We start from the raw sequence: 22,436 nt of genomic DNA, 5'->3' as shown, positions 1-22,436 counted from the left end.
TCTGCAGATCCCGCCCAGAAGGCCATTGTCTCCAAGTGAATAGACCCCCGGGGGCGCTCAGTTTAGTAACCGCTCATTTGGGTTCAGGGCTTTGTGTGATGTGACGGGTGAGCGCGCGGGGACACAATGAGGCCGCCACTCCCCTTCCGCCGGCGGCACCGACTCGGCTCGCACGTGTCTGGAGAATTCTCCTCGTGCCCACGTAAGCCGCGCCAGAGGGCAGAACGAGACGTTTACACTCAGTGTATTGGTATATAGCGCCCCTCACTGTCTCACCGTGCTGAAGGGCTTAGTGACTGTGCCCGTGTGAGGCGCGGGTTCGCTTTTCTCTTTTTGTATGTTGGCATTCAGGGCACTGTAGTGGCACAAGCTTTGCAATTTGCCTCTTCTTTCCAGTTTTCTCCGCACGGCCCAAACTTTTCCTCTCACACCCGGGAGTGTGGCACAGTGCTTAAGGCTGTGGGTTCAAATCCCACTCCTGACACCACATTGTGACCCTGAGCAGGTCACTTCACTTGTCTGCACCCCACCTGGAAAAAAACAAAAGAAATGTCACAGTGTATCTCAGGTGTGGTCAAAGTGTCATCGAAATGTTCAATAAGAATAATGATGACATCGCGACGGTCCAAATGTGCATCGAAGTGTCATGTTGGCGATGTGCGGGAGCAACAAAAAAGTCAAATAAAAAAACGTTAAATAGAAACTGAGGGACGTCCTGCCCAGACTGGAGCGAGAGCCCCCCTGGAGTATTGTGGGCAGTTTTAGGGTCCACTTTGCGTGGATTTTAGCGTAATGTGTGCACAGCAAAAAACAAAAAATGTGATGTATACCACCTGGTGCCCGCGTGTGTCTGCCCATAAATCCTAACTTGTAAAAGTGCATAGGCTACTGTGCCCACTTGCCACCTGGAAACAGCTATATATGGGCGATGCTAATGAACCTTCAGGGCACTGCAGACCTACATGGGCAGATAGAGCTGCCCCACCTGATACCTCCAGAGCCCACTGACTGCATTTGAGGGGTCCGCTGGTGTGCCCAGTACAGCATTGAGGCACCACTCCTCTGAGTTCTGGGGGATTTAAAGGTGTAAGGTGCCACTGTCTGAGTGGGTAGCTGCTGTCTCCTGGCACATACAATGACGTGACTGCCATTGCAATGACGAGCACAGGCCAAATGACAGAGTTACCAATCAGCCAACTGTCACTTACAGCACCCTCAGCATGTCATTGAAGCAAATGAATCACCGGGTGACCCAGGGCACCATAGCCACAATGTTTGCCAGTCAGTTGTTGGCATCACAGGTGACTTGTGTGTTAATGGAATGTCACCGCTTACAGGTAACAAGAAGCCGCGTCACTTCTTATTACAATATGAGTGCTGTCAGGTGACACGATTAAGTTCGTTGACATGGCGGAGTGAAGCTTGGCAGAGATATTAACGACCTGTCGGCCAGTTCACCGAGAAGTGACAACAAGCAGTCGATAAAAACTGACGAGATGTGACAAAGGCTCAGCGTCACAACGAAAATTGAGTCTGAGCGTCGCCTTCATCACTTTTGAGGTGTCACATGTTTGTCAAATTCTACTAACAGCACGGTGACATGAATTATTACATACGGGAGTCGTCATTTAGCTGCACCCTACCTGACCGTGGGTGTCATCGGCTCCCAGTTCCTCCAACATGCTGGGAACAGAGGGGTCTCTCCCGTTGGGTTTTCATTTAGAAATCCCGATGTTTGCCTGAGAAGTTCCTTTGGCAGATTTTGTGCGTCCATAACTTTCATATTTGAGGCACCTGAAGCTGTACAGAGGAGAGACACCAAGTGCATCCTGGGACTTGAGGACATGTCCTACTGTGACAGGCCTGTTCAGTGTCACGCAGGGGGGGACCTCATAAAGTCGCTCAACACAACTCTTTGCACTTAAGGGTGAATCACGTAGTCGAGGACCCCTGGTGGTTGCTAAGAGGAAGTGTGTATAAGACTGATGCCAAGGAGAGCTGTGGCACTCTGCCAAGGCAAACTGCCAAGTCCTGGAGGTGAAGCCTTTGAGAGGCATCTGGAGGAGGTAAACACCCAAACGTGGTGGCCTGAATGGACCCTCTCACTTGTGAAGCTGCTTGTGTTTTTACTTGTGTGTCCTTTGATGCCTGCCTTACCTGCAGTGCTGCCCTCCTCAGGCGTACCTTGCCAAGGTCATCAAGTCATTGGGGTCAATTAGCTGCTCTGATTAGGCCCGTGGAGCGTGACCCCCATGATGGACTGGTGAAGGACAGCATTGTTAGTTTTAATAAGGGACACTTAGAGGGGATTTTCTAGTCTTGGGGTCTTGAATTAACCAAACATTACCTGGGACCTGACAAAAGCAGAGCACAAGGACAGGAGATGAAGATGAAATCAGCGGTAATGAGGAGAGCATTGGGTGGGTGTGGGGGCACCATTGGGGTATCACAAAGGAGTTCACTCTGAGTTTAGTGAGGACCACGTCATGGAGATGTGACAAAGCCACCATAAGCGTAGAGGAGAAGTGCGGCTGGCAGACACAAAGGCTACAAAAGTGGGCCGACTTACAACAAAAATGGAAGAAGATTTGGGGGGGGGGTCAATAAGAAACGAAAAAGGAAGAGACAGACAGTGAAGACACGGAAAAGACACTCGCTTGACACTCAGCAGTAACAGGGACTACTAAGGACGAACCGAGGGATTTAGAAAGTGTAGAGAGAGAAGAGCTGTGGGGATTAAAATGGCTGAAATCACACAAATGAGCAGAGGGCCTCATCAGACTTACCAGAGAGAGACAAACCCCTGGCACACTGGGCACCAGGGACATTCTGAAGGACTGGAAACTGGCAAATGTGATCCCTTTATATATAAAGGGTGGCGTTCATCACAGGAAAAGGAATGGAAGGAATTACTAAGGAGAAGACTGGGCATCACATGGCGGGTATGGGAGTTTGACTGAGCAGTTGGCATGGGGTCACCAGAGGGAGGTCATGTTTAACTGACAGGCTGGAATTCTATGAGGAAGAACAAAAGGATACGAGGAGAGTGGAGCAGATGATGTTATTGATGTGGACTTTCAGAGAACATTTGAGAAGGTGCCACATGAGGGGGTGGGCATCAAACTAAAAGAAGTGGCGTGTAGATGGGCACAGAATTGGCACACAAAGCAGATGGTGATGTTAAGAGTGGTGTCCAGCAGGGGTCAGGGCTCTGTTTAACATACACAGTCATAGTGGACCGGTCACTATGTCTGCTGGACAACGGTGATCGGGAGAGCTGATTGGATGTTAGGCTATATAGCGCCCTGATGTGTGACGAGGCCTCGTCTGGAGTTCTGGGTGACGTTTTGGTCTCCAGGCCATACAAAAGACATGGCAGCACCAGAGAAGGTCCAGGATGACTTCAGGGCTGAGTGGCCTGAGCTGGGAGGGGACACTGAAGAGTTTGGACATTCAGAGGGGACACAAGTGAAGTGTTCACAACTTTGAGGGGACGGTGGACCCTGGCCGTCACTTCCAAATGACTTCTACGAGAACGGGGAGACAGAGACGGACATCTGAAAGCATCACAGACACGTAGAACTGGTGAGCGTGTATTGTGGTGGACAGCAGGACTTTAGAGCCCTGCAGATGTCACGCTGCGGTCACTTTGGGTGGCCTGTCCTCATCTCGGCTATCCTCGTGTTCTGCCGTGCCTTCTTATAATCCTAAGCTCCACGCGTTCCTGAGTTCCTCTCCGTCCCAGCAGGTCCATCTGCACATTCACTTCTTCCAGGTGGACGAGCCGAGGGACGGAGTCACGCTGGCCGTTTGTCATCTGCCAACCCAAGTGCTGAAAGCGCTCCAGATGGCCACCAGCGTCCCTCGGCCCTCCGCGTCTGGGACTCGAGGGCATTCATATCAGGCGTTTGTGGGTGTGGGCATGTGAAAGGCGCCATATGGACTGCAGCGTGACCCCTTTGTCTTTTCTTTTTCCTCAGACACTACCCAAAGCAGTCCTTCACCACGGTGGCTGACACACCAGAGAATCTGCGACTCAAGCAGCAGAGCGAGTTACAAAGCCAGGTGAGGCAGACGTGGGCAGGTGTGGGCACTGCTGGGGCTGGTAAAGGTGGCACCTGATTGTCACGGCACATGAAAAGCCACCGGGTGCTGTGCTGCCATTGTAGGAGCGCAGGTCAGTTAAGGCGCTATATAAAGGCTGAGCCAGCGCTGTGTGAAGACAAGTGGCACTCTTGGGAGAGTCGTGCCTCGTCCCTCAGTAAGGTCCAATTATCTTGTCACTGCGCTGCTTGCAAGTCACTTGCCATCGGGAGCGCCGCTCTGTCATTATCGTCACAGCAGAGTGTCACAGTCGGCGACGGCCATCTGCAGATGAGGGCCTCAAGTGGACTTCCTCTCACTGCCACTCCTTCCTGATGTTGTTTTAGTGCCTGGCCTGCGGGCATGGAGGGCAACACAGAAGTGAGACGATGGCACAGCCATCGAGGCTCCACCTGCTGGGTATCTGAACCCGTGCCTGCAGGATTAATTGGCACAGATGACGATTTCGTGTTTCCTTCTTAGGGTTTGTAAAGCATTTCCCAGAATCCATTTCAGAGCCTTGACCTTATATAGCGCCTCTCATCTCAGGGCGCTTCACAGCACTAGTCCTGGTGGATAAGTGACGCGTTCAGATGTTGACGCGTTCAGATGTCCAGATTGAGCTGACTAGGCCACTGCCAGCACAGGACTGGCTCCGATATAGCGCCTTTCACTTATGGTGAAGTAGAACACAATGCCAAGGCAGTGCAGACTGACGATTTGAAACTGCTCTCCACGCTGGCAGGAGGCACGGGGTGGGGGCGGGCATGTTGAACCCGGGACAATCCGGTGGGCTGAGCTATCACATGTCTCGTGGTCAATGTGTCGGCCCCAGAGCCAGTGTCCTTGTATTGGAACTGTGACCGGTGACCAGGCTGCTGTGCCCATCCAATCTGCACTTGTGCCAGTGCAGTCATACATGAAAGTCACCATCTGCTTATGGTGGCCACTGCCCAAGAAGAGATTTGAGTTTAGTCCAGCATCCGAGCAAGAGCTGAATTGGCACTTGTCTCTGCCCCTTCCCCTGGCACAAGGGCACTATATGCCAGTTTTGAATATCTACTCAGATGTGGGTTCAAAAGCTGTGTGCCTCCAGGTATCCTTTCACATTTTGAAACAGAAGAAAATCGTTGGGCGCAAGTGAATGGCACTGCCATCTTGGGCTGTGACAGATGTGCTCTATCAGTTTAGCTCACTGGCATCAGAATGAGGTACCACATCCTGCCAGTCACCTGTCCATATATTTCCTGCCCCAGAAGGGTCTCATTTGCCCCTCAGAGCTGTGGTTGAAAAGCGGTGGCAGTTAGCAGCAGCGCCCCCTTTCACCCTGGGATGGAACTGCTTACCTTGAAGGTGTCCCCAAATCAGGTTTGTGTGACACCATCTTGGGACTGGTGAAGCACGGCCTTGGTGGGCCTTCCAGAATGTTCTTGTTGGACTGAGAGGTTACCCAGTTACAGTAGGCACCTCTGCTTTATATAGCGCCTTTGCCAATGATCTTCTGTAATGGGCCCTGCTGGCTTGTGCATTTCAAAGGGCTTCTTCACTTTGTCACCCTGCCATCCATTTGTCATCATCGACCTGGTGACACACTTGGTGCCCTGTGTTTTGTGGCACTTTGTGTCAAACCAATCAAGTTGGAGTCCTATTGTTTGTGAAGGTGACAAGACGTGTCTGCCAATGGCTGGACACAAAGGGCTGTCATGGGCTTCAGTTAGGTGGCGCCAGGTGTCTTCTCTCACTGCCCACTCTGCTGGCCAGCAGGGGTCAGCAGGATGAACAAGGCCCTGCTGGCCACACATGCAGATATGCTGAAGTCGTTGACAAACCACACAGCTCTGGTCACTCGGTTCACTCCTGGCCAGTCCCCTTGATCTCGTTACTCTGTGACGAGAGCCGAGGTGGCCCTCACATGGCACCTTAACCTAACTAGAGGGACGTTTCTGAGGATGTTGTGCCAGCCATTTCTGCGTGCCAGCTGCCCAGGTACCTCATTGTTAAGGTTTGGGGAAAGGCACTATACAAAATATCAGCTGACCATGCAGAGGGAGGGCATGTTGACAAGGCAGCCTATCTCTGTCCTGGCTAATGCTGGTTCATATAATGTCTGTATGGATGGATGACTTGTGTCACTGTGAGGGGCGCTATATATGTCACCAAGGCTGATAGATTTGAGTCAGGATGGCACATCAAACTGAAGAGAAGTCAAGCGTGGAGGAACAGTCAACGTCACATGTCCACTACTATGGCACCTTTCAAAGTGTCATTCTCTCCAGGACATACCAACTGAGGCCAGCAAAGTGACAAGTGACAGTTCTCTCTGCTGGTGGCCCAGACACTGGACAGGCCACTCTGGGTGTCAGTCCGGACACCACTGGGCTCCTGGGCTTATTTCAGCATTCGAATAGAGAATTAGGGGTCCCAGTGGACTGGTCTGTTGTGTCTCATAGGGGGTCCTCACTGGACCCGCTTCAACATCTGGACAGAGGACTGTGGCTTTCAGTAAAGCCCCTTTAGGGTCTTTTGAGCAGAGGGTTCATGGTCTGATCTGACTTCAGAACCAGGACAGAGGACTCTGACTTCCAGGAAGGACCCCTCTGGACCGGACTGTTGTACCCAAACCCGGGTCATTTCAGCATCTAGACAGGGGGTCCAGGGATGGTGCCCATCTGCACTGGCCACAAATCACCATTCTTGACCTCTTCTTGGAGGTTTCCGCTTGGCTGAACTCATTTCTCTAAGTGGGCATCCGCTCCTCACACGCACACACACACACACACGCGCACGTGCGCACCAGTGGCCCCTTCTGCGTGGCAGTCTGCTCGACGAGTCTGCGTGGGTGGCTGGGCACAGCGCAGCAGAACCAACTGAAAAATATTTTCCTTCACACATTTTGCTCGGCCGGCTGGGTTTCTTTCGCTGTTGCTGTCTCCTGCCATTAGTTGGAACAACACTGACTGGCAGTGCCACTCTGTCACACGGATCAGCTGAGTGCCAGCAGCTTAGAAGGAGAACTGCAGGAGAATGCTGGGCAGACATGGGGCCCCTCGTCGCTCTTAGTAACAATGATCCGCTCACTGATTTGAATCCAACTGGCTCAGCGGGTACCGTGGCATTGTAGGGGCACTGGGGGATTGGCACTATTGCTTCTGAGTGACTTCTGCAGTGCCACAGTGGCCCAGAAGTGAATCATCCTGAGAGAAGAATTAATGAAAAGGTCATTATTGACAACGTGTGCCCACCTGCTAAGTTGTGTCCGTGCCTCAGCCTGCCCCTCAGGTGCCCACTGCTAGTGTACTGTGATCACTCAGATGCAGCTTTTATGATTCATGGACCACCCATCTACCCATAAGTGAATCCACTGAATTGAGTTTATGGTCATAAAAGCAGGTGCCAATTCCAAAAACTACTGGATGCCAGGCTGTAACGGGGCACACTTGTGTACACATCCACAGTAACTTGGGCAGAGCTGATAAGTGACATGTGGGTCTTTGGGAGGTGGAAGGAGTGACCATGCCAACTGGAGAGTGAGTAGGCTGTGCCACCTTACTGTAATTCTAACGTGGCACCATTTTCTGCCTGGTAGGATGTGGCACTCCCAGGATAGCATGATGAATGTGGAATCCTCAGGTCACCTGCCAAGACCTTTCGTGGTGACCCATCAAGTGCCCACTATAAATGGCACTATACAAATCTGCAGGACTGGATTGTTCTCTCAGCTCTGGCGTGTGTGTATGTCATGATCTGGTGAAACTGGCACCTCTTCTGGCAGCATAAAGACAAGTGAGCTTGCCAGGTGTTGCTCACATGCCCATGCCAGGTCAAATTGTGTCACCTTGTTTACTTTGCATCACCTTATGAAAGGTGCTATATAAAATAGGAATTGATTGTTTGAACTGAGTTGGCATTATGCCAGGCTTTAGATGGCAGGCAGATCAATAGCAGCCAAGTGGTAAAACAAAGTTAATGGCACTTTACATAAAACAAAAAATTAATAGACACCAAGCAGAATGGCACTTGGCATGACTTTGTACTACTGCCCCCATTCTCCACTCTGCACTTACATCCAAATGTTGGCATTGACTTGACCACCCTCCCTGGGTCATCACCCATGCCCACTTTGCCTCACAGGATGTCAGAAACCTGAAACACTCAATGCTGCCAGAAGGCTGTGGCTTTACTGAGCCACTCTATATAGCGCCTTGTAATTGGGCTTTATATTTTTAGCCACTGCCTCAGTTTTTATTATGAAGCACAAACAAGTAGCATGTGTGCCAATGCCCACCAGAATGGGGCTGGCCGTTCTCCATGTGGGTTCATATCTGCTCCTTGCAATCTTAAGGATGGCCTCCATCCTGGCAGAACCCAGACTGGAGAAAGTGGGTACAGACGTAGAGGGAGATAAATCTGCTGAACTCAAAGGGGCCTGCATCAAGTGGTGCTACCATGGGTATGGTGGGTACTGCCAAAGGTAACTGATGGCTTCTTCCCATTTTAGGTGAAATATAAAAAAGACTTCGAGGAGAGCAAAGGACGAGGCTTCAGCATCGTGACAGACACACCAGAGCTGCAGAGACTGAGGAGGACCCAGGAGCAGATCAGTAATGTATGAAGCCCACCCATCGCCGTCTGCCACCTGTGCTGTGTGCCAGGCGTGTGAAATGACACACCAGGGACAGCAAAAGTGGTGTTTGTGATGAAACCTGAGGCGAGCGAGTTAATGTGTGTGTGTGTGTGTGTGTGTGTGTGAGTGAGTGTGAGTGGTCGGGGTAAGGAGCGCCTCCTGCTGTACTCATGCAGATGTCAGGACACTGGTGCCCATGTGTAATTCCCTTGCTGACTGTGCCTGCCTCCCAGTACAGCCCTGTGTGCCACCTTCAAAACACCCCCCATGACTCAGCAAAATGCCGCTGTGAGGACCACGGCTGTGTGAAGAAGATCATTGAGCAAGGTGAGGAGTGTGGCACATCGGTCACTGCCACACTGAGTGTGCATCAATGGCCTGCCTGGAAGGAGAATGTCCATGTGCCATATATAGTGCCTGTCATATCTATCTATCTATCTATCTATCTATCTATCTATCTATCTATCATCTATCTATATATATAGTGCTATCTATCTATCTATCTATCTATCTATCTATCTATCTATCTATCTATCTATCTATCTATCTATCTATCTATTATATAGTGCCTTTCACTCTATCTATCTATTACTATCTATCTATCTATCTATCTATCTATTATATAGTGCCTTTCACCTTTCATCTCTATCTATCTATCTATCTATCTATCTATCTATCTATCTATCTATCTATTATATAGTGCCTTTCACTCTATCTATCTATCTATCTATCTATCTATCTATCTATCTATCTATTATATAGTGCCTTTCACTCTATCTATCTATTATATAGTGCCTTTCTCGTCTATCTATCTATCTATCTATCTATCTATCTATGTAATATTCTGTATAGCGCCTTTCTCACCTATTTATTGTACTCCTGTCATTGATTGTTGTCTTTCACCTCCCTTTTTTCCCAGAGGACACCTGCACTCTGGTAAGCTTCTTGGGGTGCCAGTCTGAATTTTGGGGGTCCTGCTTTCCTCCGTATATTCCAGCTGATCCCAGAGTACTGACAGAGCTGCATTATTAAAGCTTTGTTTACAGTTTTGCTGAAGGAGGACCCCCTGATTTTTTGGGACCCTTGGGTTTAATCCTGCTCTCCCAAATGAGGGTCTTTGTGCCATTGTGTCATGTACCTTATAAGAAGGACTTTAGGTGGGTGGCTCCTGTGTCCCTAGAGACTTCAACAATGAAATCAGAGCCCCTCAGGTTTGCGCCATAGACAGGCCCACCCCCAGTGCTTGTGCCCATCTGTAGTTTACAGTTGTTGCAATGCCAGGGTCCTGCACCAGGATAATTGAAGGTCTGTGCTTTTCAGGTCTTAGCAGGTGGCACCCTGGGCAGAGATGGCACTGGGGGCACTGGGCACTTGCTGGCTATGACATTGACATTAAGCCCCAGTTTTTCAATATGACCAGAGACCCCCATGGAAGCCAATGGGGCAGAAAGGCAGTGACGTGAAGACCAGGCCTGGCTGTGTGGGGTCTTGGGGGTCTTTGTTTTCTGTGTTGTTTTTCTCTTTTACTCTCTCCTCTTCAAATCCATAAGTGCTTCAGCATCAACACCCTCAAGTGACAACGAAGCCTCAGAGAGGACACAGTGGACGAGATGTGCAGACTGGCATTATGAGGTAAGACACGCACCATCCTGTGGGACCCCTTGCTCTTCAATCTCCAGTCCAAAGGGGGCCGCAGCTCCTGAGACAGTGACAGGCAGACCAGGGTAGAGCGCTAGACTCGAGGGTCACTAGATGGCCACCTGGTGCCTGGTATAAGAAAACCTCCACTAGGGGGCACTTCTGCCATGCTTTACGACTCAATCCAAATTTCCTAACCTCCAAGTGTCAGTAAGGAGGTCCTGGCATCACACTGGCATTTATGGCAAATGGGTCCTTAACTTTGGTCCAGCTGGGGTTGAAGGGGCTGCTGCCTGCCTCTACTGACTTGTCATTTATTTACCTGTTGCCCAACTGGTAAACCCCCCGATATTTTTTATGGTCACAAGCCGGGCATGGTTAAGAAAAGCCAAAGTCAAATTCCAATGTGTCCTTCTTTTACCGAAATGCTGAATCCGACCCGACAGTCCGAGTCCTCCTCTTATGAGGTGGAGTCCTTCCGACTACGCCAATGTCCTCTTTGGTGTTATTTGTGTTTTAAGTCTGTGGACCCTCACGGGGCTCATTGATGCTGCTGTGTCTGAGTGCTGGTTGGCCCTGACAAGTGATGCCCTCGGCCTTTCGCCACTGTTTTCTGTCCTCGATGCCCGTGTTCTGCCAGCTGTTTTCTGGCATGCTCTGTAGTGGTGGGAGGCAGAGCAGAAATGATGACAAAGTCACACCACTGCTAATGAATTCCTCATTTTCTCCAGATGTCCTTGACATACCCTCCTCCTCCTCCTCCTCCTCAGTATGTGTCTTCTTTCTTAACCGTTTGTTGACTGCCACACTTTTCTTTGGCAGCTCATGGATGACGTGAAACCTCCAGTGACATTCAGTGGGAGCTCATCGGAAGCTGGGCGAAGACGTAAGTGGGTCCAGTCCGGCCTGTGTGAATCAATCGGTGGGCTCCGCTGATGGGCAGGGTGTAGGCCATGTGCCACAGTCACAGCTGTTTTGGTGTTAGCATCTGGCCCAGCGAGAATGTCACCTGCTCCTGGACTGTGGTGGCTTTTTGTTAAAGTGGGACTTTTATTGAACTCAGCTCTGATCGCCACTAGGGGGCACTGCTGAGACATTTCCAGGGTTTCCTGTGTGATTGTCGCTGATTTTTTGGAGTGTTTCACGGATGGCAGTAGGCGGGACTTTTCATGAGTTTCATTCTGAGGTGACAGTGGTGTCCCTGAGATTGGCACTGGGAGCTGTGGTACTTGAAGGTGCCCCTTTAGGAACACAAATGTCTAATCTGCCATATAGTGAGAGGCGAGTCGTCTGAAGTGGGGCTTCACACTCATTGAGCCTTCAGACCGAGAGCCTGGTGGCGGGCAGGCATTACCCACTGCACTCATACAGGACTCTGAGGGTCACTCACAGCATTCAGGGTCTGCTCGGCCCCCGTGCCCTCCTTGTATTGCCCTTGTGCCCCATTAGGCTGCCCAGGTTCTTTGCTAGACTGGTGCAGGGGGATCAGCCAAGTGCAGCTGAGCATTGATTGGCATGAAGGGGACCTCTTTTAGTGTAACATGTGGGCACCACTGGTCAGTGTGCCAGATGTGTGAAGGGAGAGTCCATTTTCAAGTGCTTGCCCATGTCCAGCCCGAGGGTGTGGTGCCCTTCAATGGTGATGACCACCTCTGGCCCTCTGAGTCACTCTGTGTCACTGAGTTCACCTGTCCCAGATGCCCCCACATGACCCATCCAAAAGCCACCATGTGCCAAGGGGCAGGCCGTCCATGGAGGCGATACGCGTGTGTAGGCAGGCGCCCTCCCTGCTCTCACCTGCACGCTGCTCAGCTTTGGTGGGCTTCTCACTGGCGTCTCACCGCAGATTCAGGCCAAGGTGCAGGGGATGAGCTTGACGTGTATGTTATGGATGGACTTCTCTGAAAGGCGCTATATGAAGAGCATGCACCCTGTCCGCCGTATGCCACACAGGCTCTCAGGAGTGTTAGGAAAGGCGCTATAAACAGTCACTGGTCAATTAGGATGACGTCTGGACTGACAGGTGAACGTCTAGTGGAAGGCGCTGGGGTCCCTTTTTGTCCTCTCCGCCTGACCCGTGTGGACCTCAGATGACAGCCATGCTGCTCTCTTGTTTCGTCCTGTCGGGTTTGAGCCGAGGGACTGGCACTCCGTCACAAAGGCCCATTGAACTCCTCGGCCAGGCAGCGTGAGAAGCCTCTGGCACAGCCTTAAGGGGGACCTCCTGCTGCATGGAGCCGCCGTGTAACCGGAGCCCACCCAATCTGAGGAGGCTTTGTTCTTGGCATTCCCTGAGTGGCGGGGTGAATTTGAGACGTCAGGTGCTTTCCTATCTTCTTACCTGCTGGCACAACAGATGAAGTACAGACGACCGCCAAGCAAACCCCTGCCAGCCCGGGATGCTGGGCGGCCTTTCAAGAAGCAGCCCCTCGATCTGTTGGTCTCTTTGGGCGATGGGGAGATGGCACCATTTAACCCTCCAGTTAGTGAGAGAAGGAGGAAGCCTGGCATTATTCTAGAATGTTCTGCTGGGCATGGCGGGTATTCTGGCCACTCCCAGGTATTTCTGCCTATCTGTCCAGCTCTCTGTTGTATAGCGCCTTTCACATCCATATCTTTGTCATACAGTCCCCTTTTACGTCTCTGTGTCTCTATTATATAGCGCCTTTCACACCCAGCTGCCTCTCCATGTATCGATCTTTGTATTCTCACTTCTTCAGAATTCTTGCTGTAAGCCATGCTGGCATATTTGCTAAATGGTCATTCAAATCAATCCACCTTTGCGGTATATAGCGCCTTTCACAGTGAGCCCAGGGTCATTTGCAGAGCAGACCCCCAGAGGATAATAAAGACTCTCGCCTGGCTTCTTCAGGGTGGTCCTGAGCTGTCTTCCTGACAACAGTGCCCTCTGCAGGCGTTCTCAGTTGGTTCATTTCATTCCAGCCCACAAATAACAGAAAAAAGGAAAAAAATCACCAAAGAATTCCATGAAAGCAGCCGGACGGCCATCTGACGTCTTCTGTTAGGGGGGCATTGAAGGGGGTCCACATGGTGAACGAGGGTCTCTTCTTTTTGTTTCTTCTCACCCGTCCCTCCATCTGGAATGTCCCTGCAGTACCACTTCGTGTTGTTGAGGGGTCGCCGGTTGCGCAGACAGGCCTGGGCACAAAGCGGAAGTTGACCAAGTATGGTGCCCTATGGCCGGACGGCTCACCCTCACTTGTTTGTCCGTTTCAAGTCCCTTGATGTTTTATGGCGCCTTTCACAGAAGTGAGACCACTAGCCCTGACTTTCCTTCATTTTTTATCTTCAGCCAGCCCCCCAATCTCCGAGCCCCCTGCACCCCCCACGGTTCTGCTTGAAGGACGCGAAGTCGCCGTCAGGCGGACTGTAACTTGTACAAGTGCGCCCTCTGCTGGTCACGCTTACTGCTGCGCTGTCGTTTCCATTGGCGTTGACTCGCTTAGCAAAGCGACTTACATAATCCGTCTGAGGGACTGTTCAGGGACACGTGTGACAGGACAAGGGGACGGCAGCGGCCATCACAAGGGGAACGCTCAGAACAAAGGCAGATGTCACTTCTGTCAATGGACTAAGGTTGTTTGGTTGAAGTCCGCTTTATAGCGCCTCTCAAACTTGTTCTGCATCCAAACTCGGGGCGCTCTGACCAGTCAGGTGGCCCAGTCAGGGTCGCACGGAAGGCGGAGAGCGAGGTGACAGTCTCTAGCCAGTAGGGGGAGCCACTCATAGAGGCCCAGCTCGTACTGCTGAGTGGCTACTCGGTAACCCCGAGTACGTGATGGGATCGGCGGGGTGTCACATCGACGTTGCTCGGTTTGATTTTACAAATGCGACCACCTCTATTGTTTCTTTTTTCTAAGAATTCCATTGTGTAAAACATGAACTGGAAGAAAAACACGAAGCCTCCCCAATGACCTGGCACGGGGGACTTCATCTGATGCCAGCTCGTCATTGCATCCTGACAGGGCAGGGTGTGTGCTGGGGCGTGTGGTCACTTGTCCCCGGGCCAGTAGGCCGCCTGCACAGTAAAGGTGACGCTCTGATTACACGGGTGGCACAGGCGGCATTTGTCAATCGCCATTTGATTGGCATGTGCTGCTTGGGGTGAGAGGCTTGGGCACGGGCGCGCGTGGCGTGGAGATTGAATTGAATTTCAGTCCCAAGGAGGCTGAGGGGCACCTGAAAGCTGCAGGGACCCCACAAAATCAATGAGGTGTTGCAGAGGATGCGTGTCGAAGTTTAAATGGGTCACACGTGTGACATCATTGCTCGTGTGACCAAACGCTTAGGCATTGACTCTGTGCCAGGCAGCGCCCACGGGCACTGCTTTGTCCCGCTTTATGCAAATCTGTCAGGCGGTGCGCTATAAACGACAAGCCTGGCGCTGATCGACGTCGTCTTTTTCTTTCAAACTCACATTTTTTTCTCCCCGTCAAAGCCCACCGGTCTCACCTGAAAGACCTCTGCCCGTCTGAGTGAAGCCCCCAACGTGTCCGATCTCGGTCTGTCCCCGGCATCGTTTCCGTGGCACATGAACTTTGCTGAGGAGCGTGCCGGCCATCCGAGGGTCGCTTCGGACACAGAGAGGGGGCGCCCTGGAGCGAGTGCCACTGCCTGCCAGCGCTAACTGACCAATCAGGCGCCGTCCGCTGAAGGCTGCGGCTATTAATAAAGCGCGCGCTTGTCGCCTCTTATCGCTCTGCGAATTCCAAAGATAAAAGCCGTCGCGGTGACCCGACAGACGACATTCAGAGGGGACAGAAGAGTCTGGAGGAGCGCAGGATGAGCGCCTCACTCGAACAGGTAGAGGACAGCTGGATATGGGGGGCACCGAGGGGCACCGAGCGACCCGTCCCCGTTTAACATCGTGTTTTTTTTTTGTGCCCCCAGACCGCCGCTGACCCCGTCGTCCAAGACCGGAACGTGGAGTTCGCCATGAAGTGCAGCGCCATCGTCAGCGACGTGAGTCACAGTGGCCGTGTGTGTGTGGGGGGGGGGTTGTTGTAAGTCGCTACATACGATCAACACATCATCACGTGACACTAGGCGCCGTGCACGGCCTTTTTCTCCTCTCCTGCGCGCACCCCGTGCGTATAGCGCCTTTCCCTGTTCCCTAAAGTCGTGCATGTCACGTGCCGTTCGCTCGTCCAATCCCCGCCAGTGATGCCCCCTGTGACTACAGACCACCCACTCGCTTTCCATCCCGAGTCAGGTTCGCGGTGAACTGTCTTATAAAAGAGCGGGATTCAGCCGTGCCATCCGGATGCCTTCTTGTGGGCAGAGCCCGAAGAAGGAGGGGCCCAGATGTGCTGGTCAGCCGGGAACTTTGGAGTGAAGTCGGGCCGTCTGTCCATCCAGTAGCAAACCAGCTTAATCTAGTTTAAGAGCTTCTGGGGGGCAATGACTGCACGTCAGTTTCATGAAGTGTGTAACAGTGAGATGGAGACCACCCGACTGCCTATTCGTTCAGTTTAGGGTCACTGCACCCTTAAGTCGGTGGTCCTGCCGGCCATTTACATGTGAACTTTTGATTTTATCACCAGGAGTGGATGTGCTGCGTTGTTTACCTAATATAGCGCCTTGACAGGCTGATGCCTTTCCACAGTAAATAAAGATGAACTGATGGGGGCATCACCCTGACTAACGTGACAGACGATCGTCACTTGTTTATAGCGCCTTTCACGTGGCCCCAAGTGGGCAGCATTTCTTCTTTAAATTGATGCCAGTCACACTCAGACCATCATGAGGTCACCACTCATGCAGGACAATGTGGCTTCAAGCCTGGCAGTTCCCTGTGCATTGTGCCAGACCCTTTTTTTCAAGCCCTTTATCCAGAATGTCCTCCTCTTGGTATCCTGTAATGGGAAGGCTGAGTCCTGAAGCCCCTCCAGAGCAACGTAGTGGCCTTGGTGACAAATGCCAGCTCAGAAAGGGTCCACAGAAATGGTGCTGTAGTTGGCAGGTGGACTGTGTGACCACATGAAGTGATGGCATGTCCCGAGGTTGCAGGGCTGGCACCGCTATGTCATGTAGATGCTGCTCATTTATATAGCGCCTTTCACATTTCAATTCTACTCTTCCTGTCCCGAGGAGCTGCCTGCCTGGGTTTCTGTCTTCTCTGCATTTTCATTTCTTATTTAGATTTTGTGCCTCTGCCAGTCTTGCTTGTTCCCTGCTAGGTAGCACTGGCTGCTGCTGCCACCTTATGAGTGCCATCCCCAGGTGTTCCTAATGTGCCCTTTGCATGTTCTCCTTGTGCCCACATTCCAAAGCCATGCGTGTTAAGTGAATCGGACCTCCTGGATTGAGACCTGTGCTGGACTGGCATCAGAGCCCCTGAATTGGATTTGGCAGGGGTCTTAGGATATGTTCTGGCCTTCAAACTGCTGGTGCAGCCTATGACTGGTGATGCCAAGGCTCGTGATCTGTGTGAGATGTGCCACCTAGACAGTCATGGGCGCAGACTGAGCTTGCAGCCACCTCACAGTCCACTAGGGGGCGCTTCGCCTGTCCATGTTAATGGTTCACAATGGTGGGGTTGTCACTCACTGTTGTTCTTCCACATGTGCCCCTCCCCACATGCCCAGCATGCCCCACATGCCCATCTTCTCTCAAGCACCTCTCCGCCTCAGCTATTTTTGAGTCCACTAATTTATTTTATCACAAAAAGATAAACCAAAAGAGGCCAGGAATGCAGCCGGGTGACATGTCACTAGTGATAAAGAAAAGCACAGGACAGCTGAGGTCATCGAGGGCTGGCAGCACCAGGGTCTCACAAGGCTTCTTCGCCCAAGATTGTCATCAAGGTGGCATCGTAACGAGCACAGACACATTCCAGGCACCGGTGTGCTGGTGGACTGATGGCCTGTCCAGGCTTGGCACCCTCCTGGTGCTGCCCACTGCCATCCTGAGTGATGGCTTTTCATGACATGACAGACATTCTGGGATGGCGTCCTCATTCTCAGCACAAGTGAGTTGGCCCGGGTTCAAGGACTGTAAAGAAGTTTGCATTCTGGTTGGAACTCATCATTACCTCGCCAGCTCTCATAGTCTTTGTCTTTCTATATTGGCATCGTCCAGGTGGGCTCCACCATCGAGTCCATGATGTGCAAAGAAGACACTTTATTACATGAACTGACCAATGACTGCCCAGCTGACCCTTCACCAGCAGGACTGGGCTACTCCCTCCTGCTGGACACTGAGCTCATAACACTCAGAAAAAGCACTTGCCAACCAGGGGACTGGCATCTTGGCCTGAGCTTTAGCACCCAGCTGATGGGGGTGGGGGGGCTTTCCAAGCTGTGCCTCTTGGCTGCCTCTGTAAGATGTGGCAGGTCACCCACCTCATCAGCGGTGCAAGGCGCCGTATTTCAAGTCTACCATTCTAATGGCACATGCCCAAATGCTAAATAAGATAAGGGTGGGCATGGCAGTCATCAGATGGCATGTGGCATTGAGGGCTACTCACTGAGTACATTTTTGATGATTTATTTGTTGGTTTATTGATTACCTGCCTATTGATTGATTGATTGACTGAGTACATGTCAGTTTCCTTATGTATCGATTAATCACCTGTCTGTCCATTGGCTGATTGATTTATTGATTACTTGTCATTGTGATTATTGCCTGCCTGTCTATTGGCTGATTGAATGATTAGCTGCTGTTTCTTTCTTTATTGATTAACCCTCTGCCTGCCCGTTTGCTGATTGTTTGATAGGCCAGGTACACATTCCATTGACCGAGTGATTGTCCACCTGCCTTCTTATGTGCCCGTCTGCCTATTGACTTACTGATTGCCCACCTGTGTCTATTTATCGGCCTTTTGATTGATTGATTGATTGATCGATTGCCAGTCTCTGCACTGATGGCCATCTCCTGCTTGCTTCAGGTCCGATACAAAGAGGACTACGAGAGGTCCAAGGACAAGTTCTCCTTTGTACCCGATGCCCCCTACTTTCAGCACGTCAAGCAGCTTGGCACGCTGCTCTCCGAGGTCAGTTGCTCTCCTGCCACCATTTCTTTGTTCTTTACTGACAGGCGTTTAGTGATGGAGCGTGTTGAGGGGCTGCTGTGCCATATGGGACCCCATGACCCCAGGAGGCAGTGGAGCTGAGCCTGGTGATGGTGTGGAGATAAGGGGCATCACTTCAGGCTGTTATGGTGTCCCCAACATTAATACATTGAAGATACAAACAGCAGAACATCGGGGGGCTTCAGCTCATGGACTCTCCGGGACCCCCACGACTCTAAGATGCTCACCTGCTGCTCTTGTTCTTTTCATAGGCCAAATACAAGGAGTCCTGTAAGAAGGAGCTTGCTGACTGTCTTTATGCCCGCTTGACCGAAACGGCCGAGACCCAACTGGCCAAGGAGCTGTCGCAGATTCAGAGTGAGGTACCATATACCACAATGGGGGGCACAAGGGGGGGGCAAGCCGTTGGGTAGAGATGTGCTCAGTGGGTGAGAGGAAATACATGAGGGTGACTTGAGAGGGAGGTGACAGCAGAGACACGGGTTCAAGGGCAGGGCTTGCTCAGTAGAGGTGGTCCTGGACCAGGCAGTACAAAAGGGCTGACCAGCCACCCTTCATGGGATGGCAAACAAACCACAAATGGACTCTCACTTGTCAGATTTCCTCTGTTCTTGTTACGTAAGGCGCCCCCTGATGTGGAGGTTGGCACTGAGGAGTAACCGCTGAAAAGCTGCCATTTTTGAGTTTGACAGCCACTAGAGGGCAGCATTTATCCTTTAAACTGGAGACCATCTGCAGACCACCTCAATGTAGCAGGTGAACTTGTGGCTTTCTGGGGGTGCTCTGCTGAGATGGTAAACCTCAGGTGCTCCCTGCCAGGACCCCATGGGCTCTGACTTTGGAGTGGAGCTGTGGTTGTGTTGAGGTGGGTAGCCAAGTGGGTCACCTGCCCTACCTGGCAGTGAGGGCACCTGGCTGTGTGGTTAGACTGGTAGTCGTCTGTGTATTGTGGTCGTTAGTCACCCCTTATAGAGTGCCATGCCCTAAGCACAGGAGACACCACATTGGTTTTGAAGTTTAAGCATTGCCCGCCTGCCTGGATGGTGTGCCACTCCCCAGCTTCTTCCTGCTTGAACCTCTGCTTGATGCCCAAATCTGCGGTCCCTGTTGGGAACACCCCGCCTGCATTAGCTCTGTGTGATGCCAGCCCCTGCAGCCTTGGCCATGGGTTTCCACTTCTCTGGGGCCGTTCAGGGGGGCCACAGTGAGCCTGACAGATGTGGCCGGGCTGCCTGGAAAGGCACTATATAAAAGTACAATGTCCTCCCTCACCAAGCCTGTGTGTCCCTCCATTCTGACACCAGTCATTCAGAAAGTGACGTTTGACAACGGCCCCAAGCGACAGCTGAAATTGTAGAAACAGAACAGAAATCCTCGAAATATCAAAAGCAGAAATGACTCTCCAGCGAGGCAGTGGATGGTGCCAGGTAGGTGGTGAGGGCCTGGCACTGTGCCCATCAATGTTAAGCGGGTTGGCACTGTTGCTTCTTTATTGTGACTCTTCAGCTCATTGCCTGTGTCCACCGTGACTGCCCGCTCTCCCTCTGCTGCCTCCTACAGGCCATTGAAACACTCTGTCTGCTCCTGGTTCGCTCGACTGGCACCTCTTGGTAATTTTGCCAGTTTGTATCTTTTTTTTGGTCTTCCTTCTCTCTCCCCTTTGTGCTCCTCCATGCCATCTTTCTGTCTCTTTTTGCAGAAGAAGTACAAGGAGAGTGGCCAGAAGGACTTGTCCACTTGCCTGTATGCCCAGCTGCCTGAAACAAGTGAGACACAACTGGCAAGAGAGCTGTCTGAGGTCCAGAGTGAGGTACTGGGCATTGGGTGGGTGCTGGGGTCAAATGGGTGGCACATTGAAGTCCTTATTCTGAACTTGTGCAGGTTGCATGTTCTCCCCGTGTCCATGTGGCTGCAGTCCCGGGGGGTCCATAAAGGACTGGCACGTGCTACAGAGCGACTTCATTGTGCCACAGTGCCCAAGAGGAATGCAGATTATATGGTTGGGTGGTAGCTGGAACAGCTAGCGCAACACGTGAAGCACTGAGTGGCTCTGAATGGCCACCAACAGGCACACAGTGACCTGGGAGGACAAGCACCGACATGGACACAGGTAGAACATGCAGCGTCCCACCAGGTTTGAACCCAGGGCTGTGGAGCAATAGCACATCACCTCCTGAAACAAGGGCATGTGATTTGATATAGCGCCTTGGCACTCCCATGTAGGCAAGTTTAATGCCTTGTCATAATGCGCCTTCATGGGCATCTTGGGTACAAACCAATGGTGAGGGTTACTGTTACTTAACCCTAATGGCCAGTGAGGAGCTACCTTGGGTGCAACCACAAATTGCTGCGTCTCACCTGCAGAGGGCGCCTTACATGTTTAACCAGCAGATTTCCAAGTGTGACATGGAAGATGAGCTCGAACACTGGTTCAACGCTATGAAGCCTCCTAAGAAAAGGTTAAAGAGAGGAAGAGCATGGAAAAGACCACCTCAAAAATCAATCGTCAGTATGAGTGGTATCCCACCGCTGACACCAAAGCACTGAGTCCATCTCCTGCAGGTGATATTCAGATGAGCTCAGTGCCATCGACACGTCACACATCCCACCATCCTGCCTCCATCACTCATACTGAACATCGTAGGGAAGAGTCCTCCTCTTCTGTTGCCATGGTGACAGATGCCTAAGTTAGAATGGAGAAGCTCCGGTTCTGAGGCAGTGATGGTTTGTTGACCACATCACCTCAATCGTGGGCCACCAGTCGCACTCTCCACCCATGAATGGAGTGATGGCCACCCCATTGCTGATGCCAGTCTAGCAACTCCCTTTAATGCCCTTCAACTCATGTGAGCTGATGGCCATCCCGCTGCTGACACCAATGTGTGTGCCCACTGAGACCTGTAGAAAGCGTAACTCCAAAGCAGGGAGAGTTCAGAATCGGGAAGGACACCCCACTTCAGACACCAGTGATGGCATCGGCCATCGATGACTCTGGGCTCTGCGGCCCACCATTGAGGGTAAAGGCGATGGTCCTCGTGCTGTTTTCCAGGTATGTTCCCTCAGGTCACCAGCAGAGGTTCCCATTTCCTGTGCTGTCACTTTGATGTCCTGCATGTGGAGGTCACATGTTACTGAGTTGTGTGTTAAAACGGCTCTCTCGGGGTCTGAGTGGCACCCTGTGGACCACCCAATGGCTGATACAGTACCTTTCGTGTGGTTGTGCTCCAAGTGATAGAAGTGGAGATGGCTTTCATCTGGGAGGCACCAGTGCCCTATGCCATCTGAATGCCAGCCCTATGCACTCACTGGCATCTCTTCCTCCACAGAAGAAGTACAGACGGGGGGCTGAGGACAGCTATGCCACCTGCCTCTATGCACGGATGCCCAACCCTGGGGACATTATGTTTGCTAAAGAAGTGTCTGAAAGGCAGAGTGAGGTACGATGGCACTCTTTCATTGTTCAGGCTTGGATGCCAATGGGCAATTTAGGGGCAAAGAAATCTCAGGCCTGCCACCTGCTAGTTTAGCACGCCTGGCATGTCCCCTTCATTACCTTGGTCATCTCTATGTCATGGTCGCTGCCTGGCTGTCTTGTGACATTTTGTGAGAGTCACTACCAAGTGAGCCACAACAAGTGGGGTGCCCACCAGCCTGGAGCTGCAGCTCATCTCCTGATCATGATGGATGCCTGTGACCTTGAACAGGACAAGTGGGTTAGAAGGTGGCAGCAACATCATAGCTTGTGTACCCGCTTGGCATGGTAAGCGTTTCATTCTTGATTTCTTCTTTCTTATCTTCCTTTGGCAGACAAAGTATAAAGAAGCAGGCAGGCGGGAGACTTCCAATTGTCTGTATTCACGCCTGGCTGAGACCCCCGAGACCCAACATGCCAAGGAGGTGGCACAGGTTCAAAGTGAGGTGGGCACTGAATGGGAAACTTTTTCTTGTGTGACTGGAATGGCATAGTGTTCTAAAGAAGAAGTGGGAGCAGATGAATGGGGGGAGGGTAGCTTCACCCAGGCCGTGGGCACTGCTCTG

At 51.7% G+C, this 22,436-nt stretch overlaps 1 protein-coding gene across 12 annotated transcripts in view; it reads left to right on the top strand.

Annotated features, from left to right (window-relative positions):
• nebl (nebulette) overlaps window positions 1–22,436 on the top strand; it is a 65,679-nt gene that overhangs the window by 20,888 nt on the left and 22,355 nt on the right. For 6 of the 12 annotated variants that reach the window (XM_039754229.1, XM_039754231.1, XM_039754228.1 and 3 more), the window contains exons 1-7: window positions 15,064–15,169; window positions 15,257–15,328; window positions 18,255–18,359; window positions 18,650–18,760; window positions 20,098–20,208; window positions 21,725–21,835; window positions 22,206–22,316. In XM_039754229.1, the coding sequence (XP_039610163.1) occupies window positions 15,149–15,169; window positions 15,257–15,328; window positions 18,255–18,359; window positions 18,650–18,760; window positions 20,098–20,208; window positions 21,725–21,835; window positions 22,206–22,316 (642 nt within the window). In that variant the 5' untranslated portion in view covers window positions 15,064–15,148. Of the gene's footprint in view, window positions 1–3,980; window positions 4,066–8,581; window positions 8,690–9,511; window positions 10,340–11,167; window positions 11,232–15,062; window positions 15,170–15,256; window positions 15,329–18,254; window positions 18,360–18,649; window positions 18,761–20,097; window positions 20,209–21,724; window positions 21,836–22,205; window positions 22,317–22,436 lie in introns of those variants that run through there. The other 6 variants (XM_039754238.1, XM_039754235.1, XM_039754237.1 and 3 more) reach the window with 4 other exon arrangements.

The sequence above is a fragment of the Polypterus senegalus genome, chromosome 5 (assembly GCF_016835505.1).
Source record: "Polypterus senegalus isolate Bchr_013 chromosome 5, ASM1683550v1, whole genome shotgun sequence".
NCBI classification, from domain to species: domain Eukaryota; kingdom Metazoa; phylum Chordata; class Cladistia; order Polypteriformes; family Polypteridae; genus Polypterus; species Polypterus senegalus.
The sequence above is the reverse complement of the archived record's forward strand: the minus strand, read 5'-3'. Positions and strand labels throughout refer to the sequence as shown.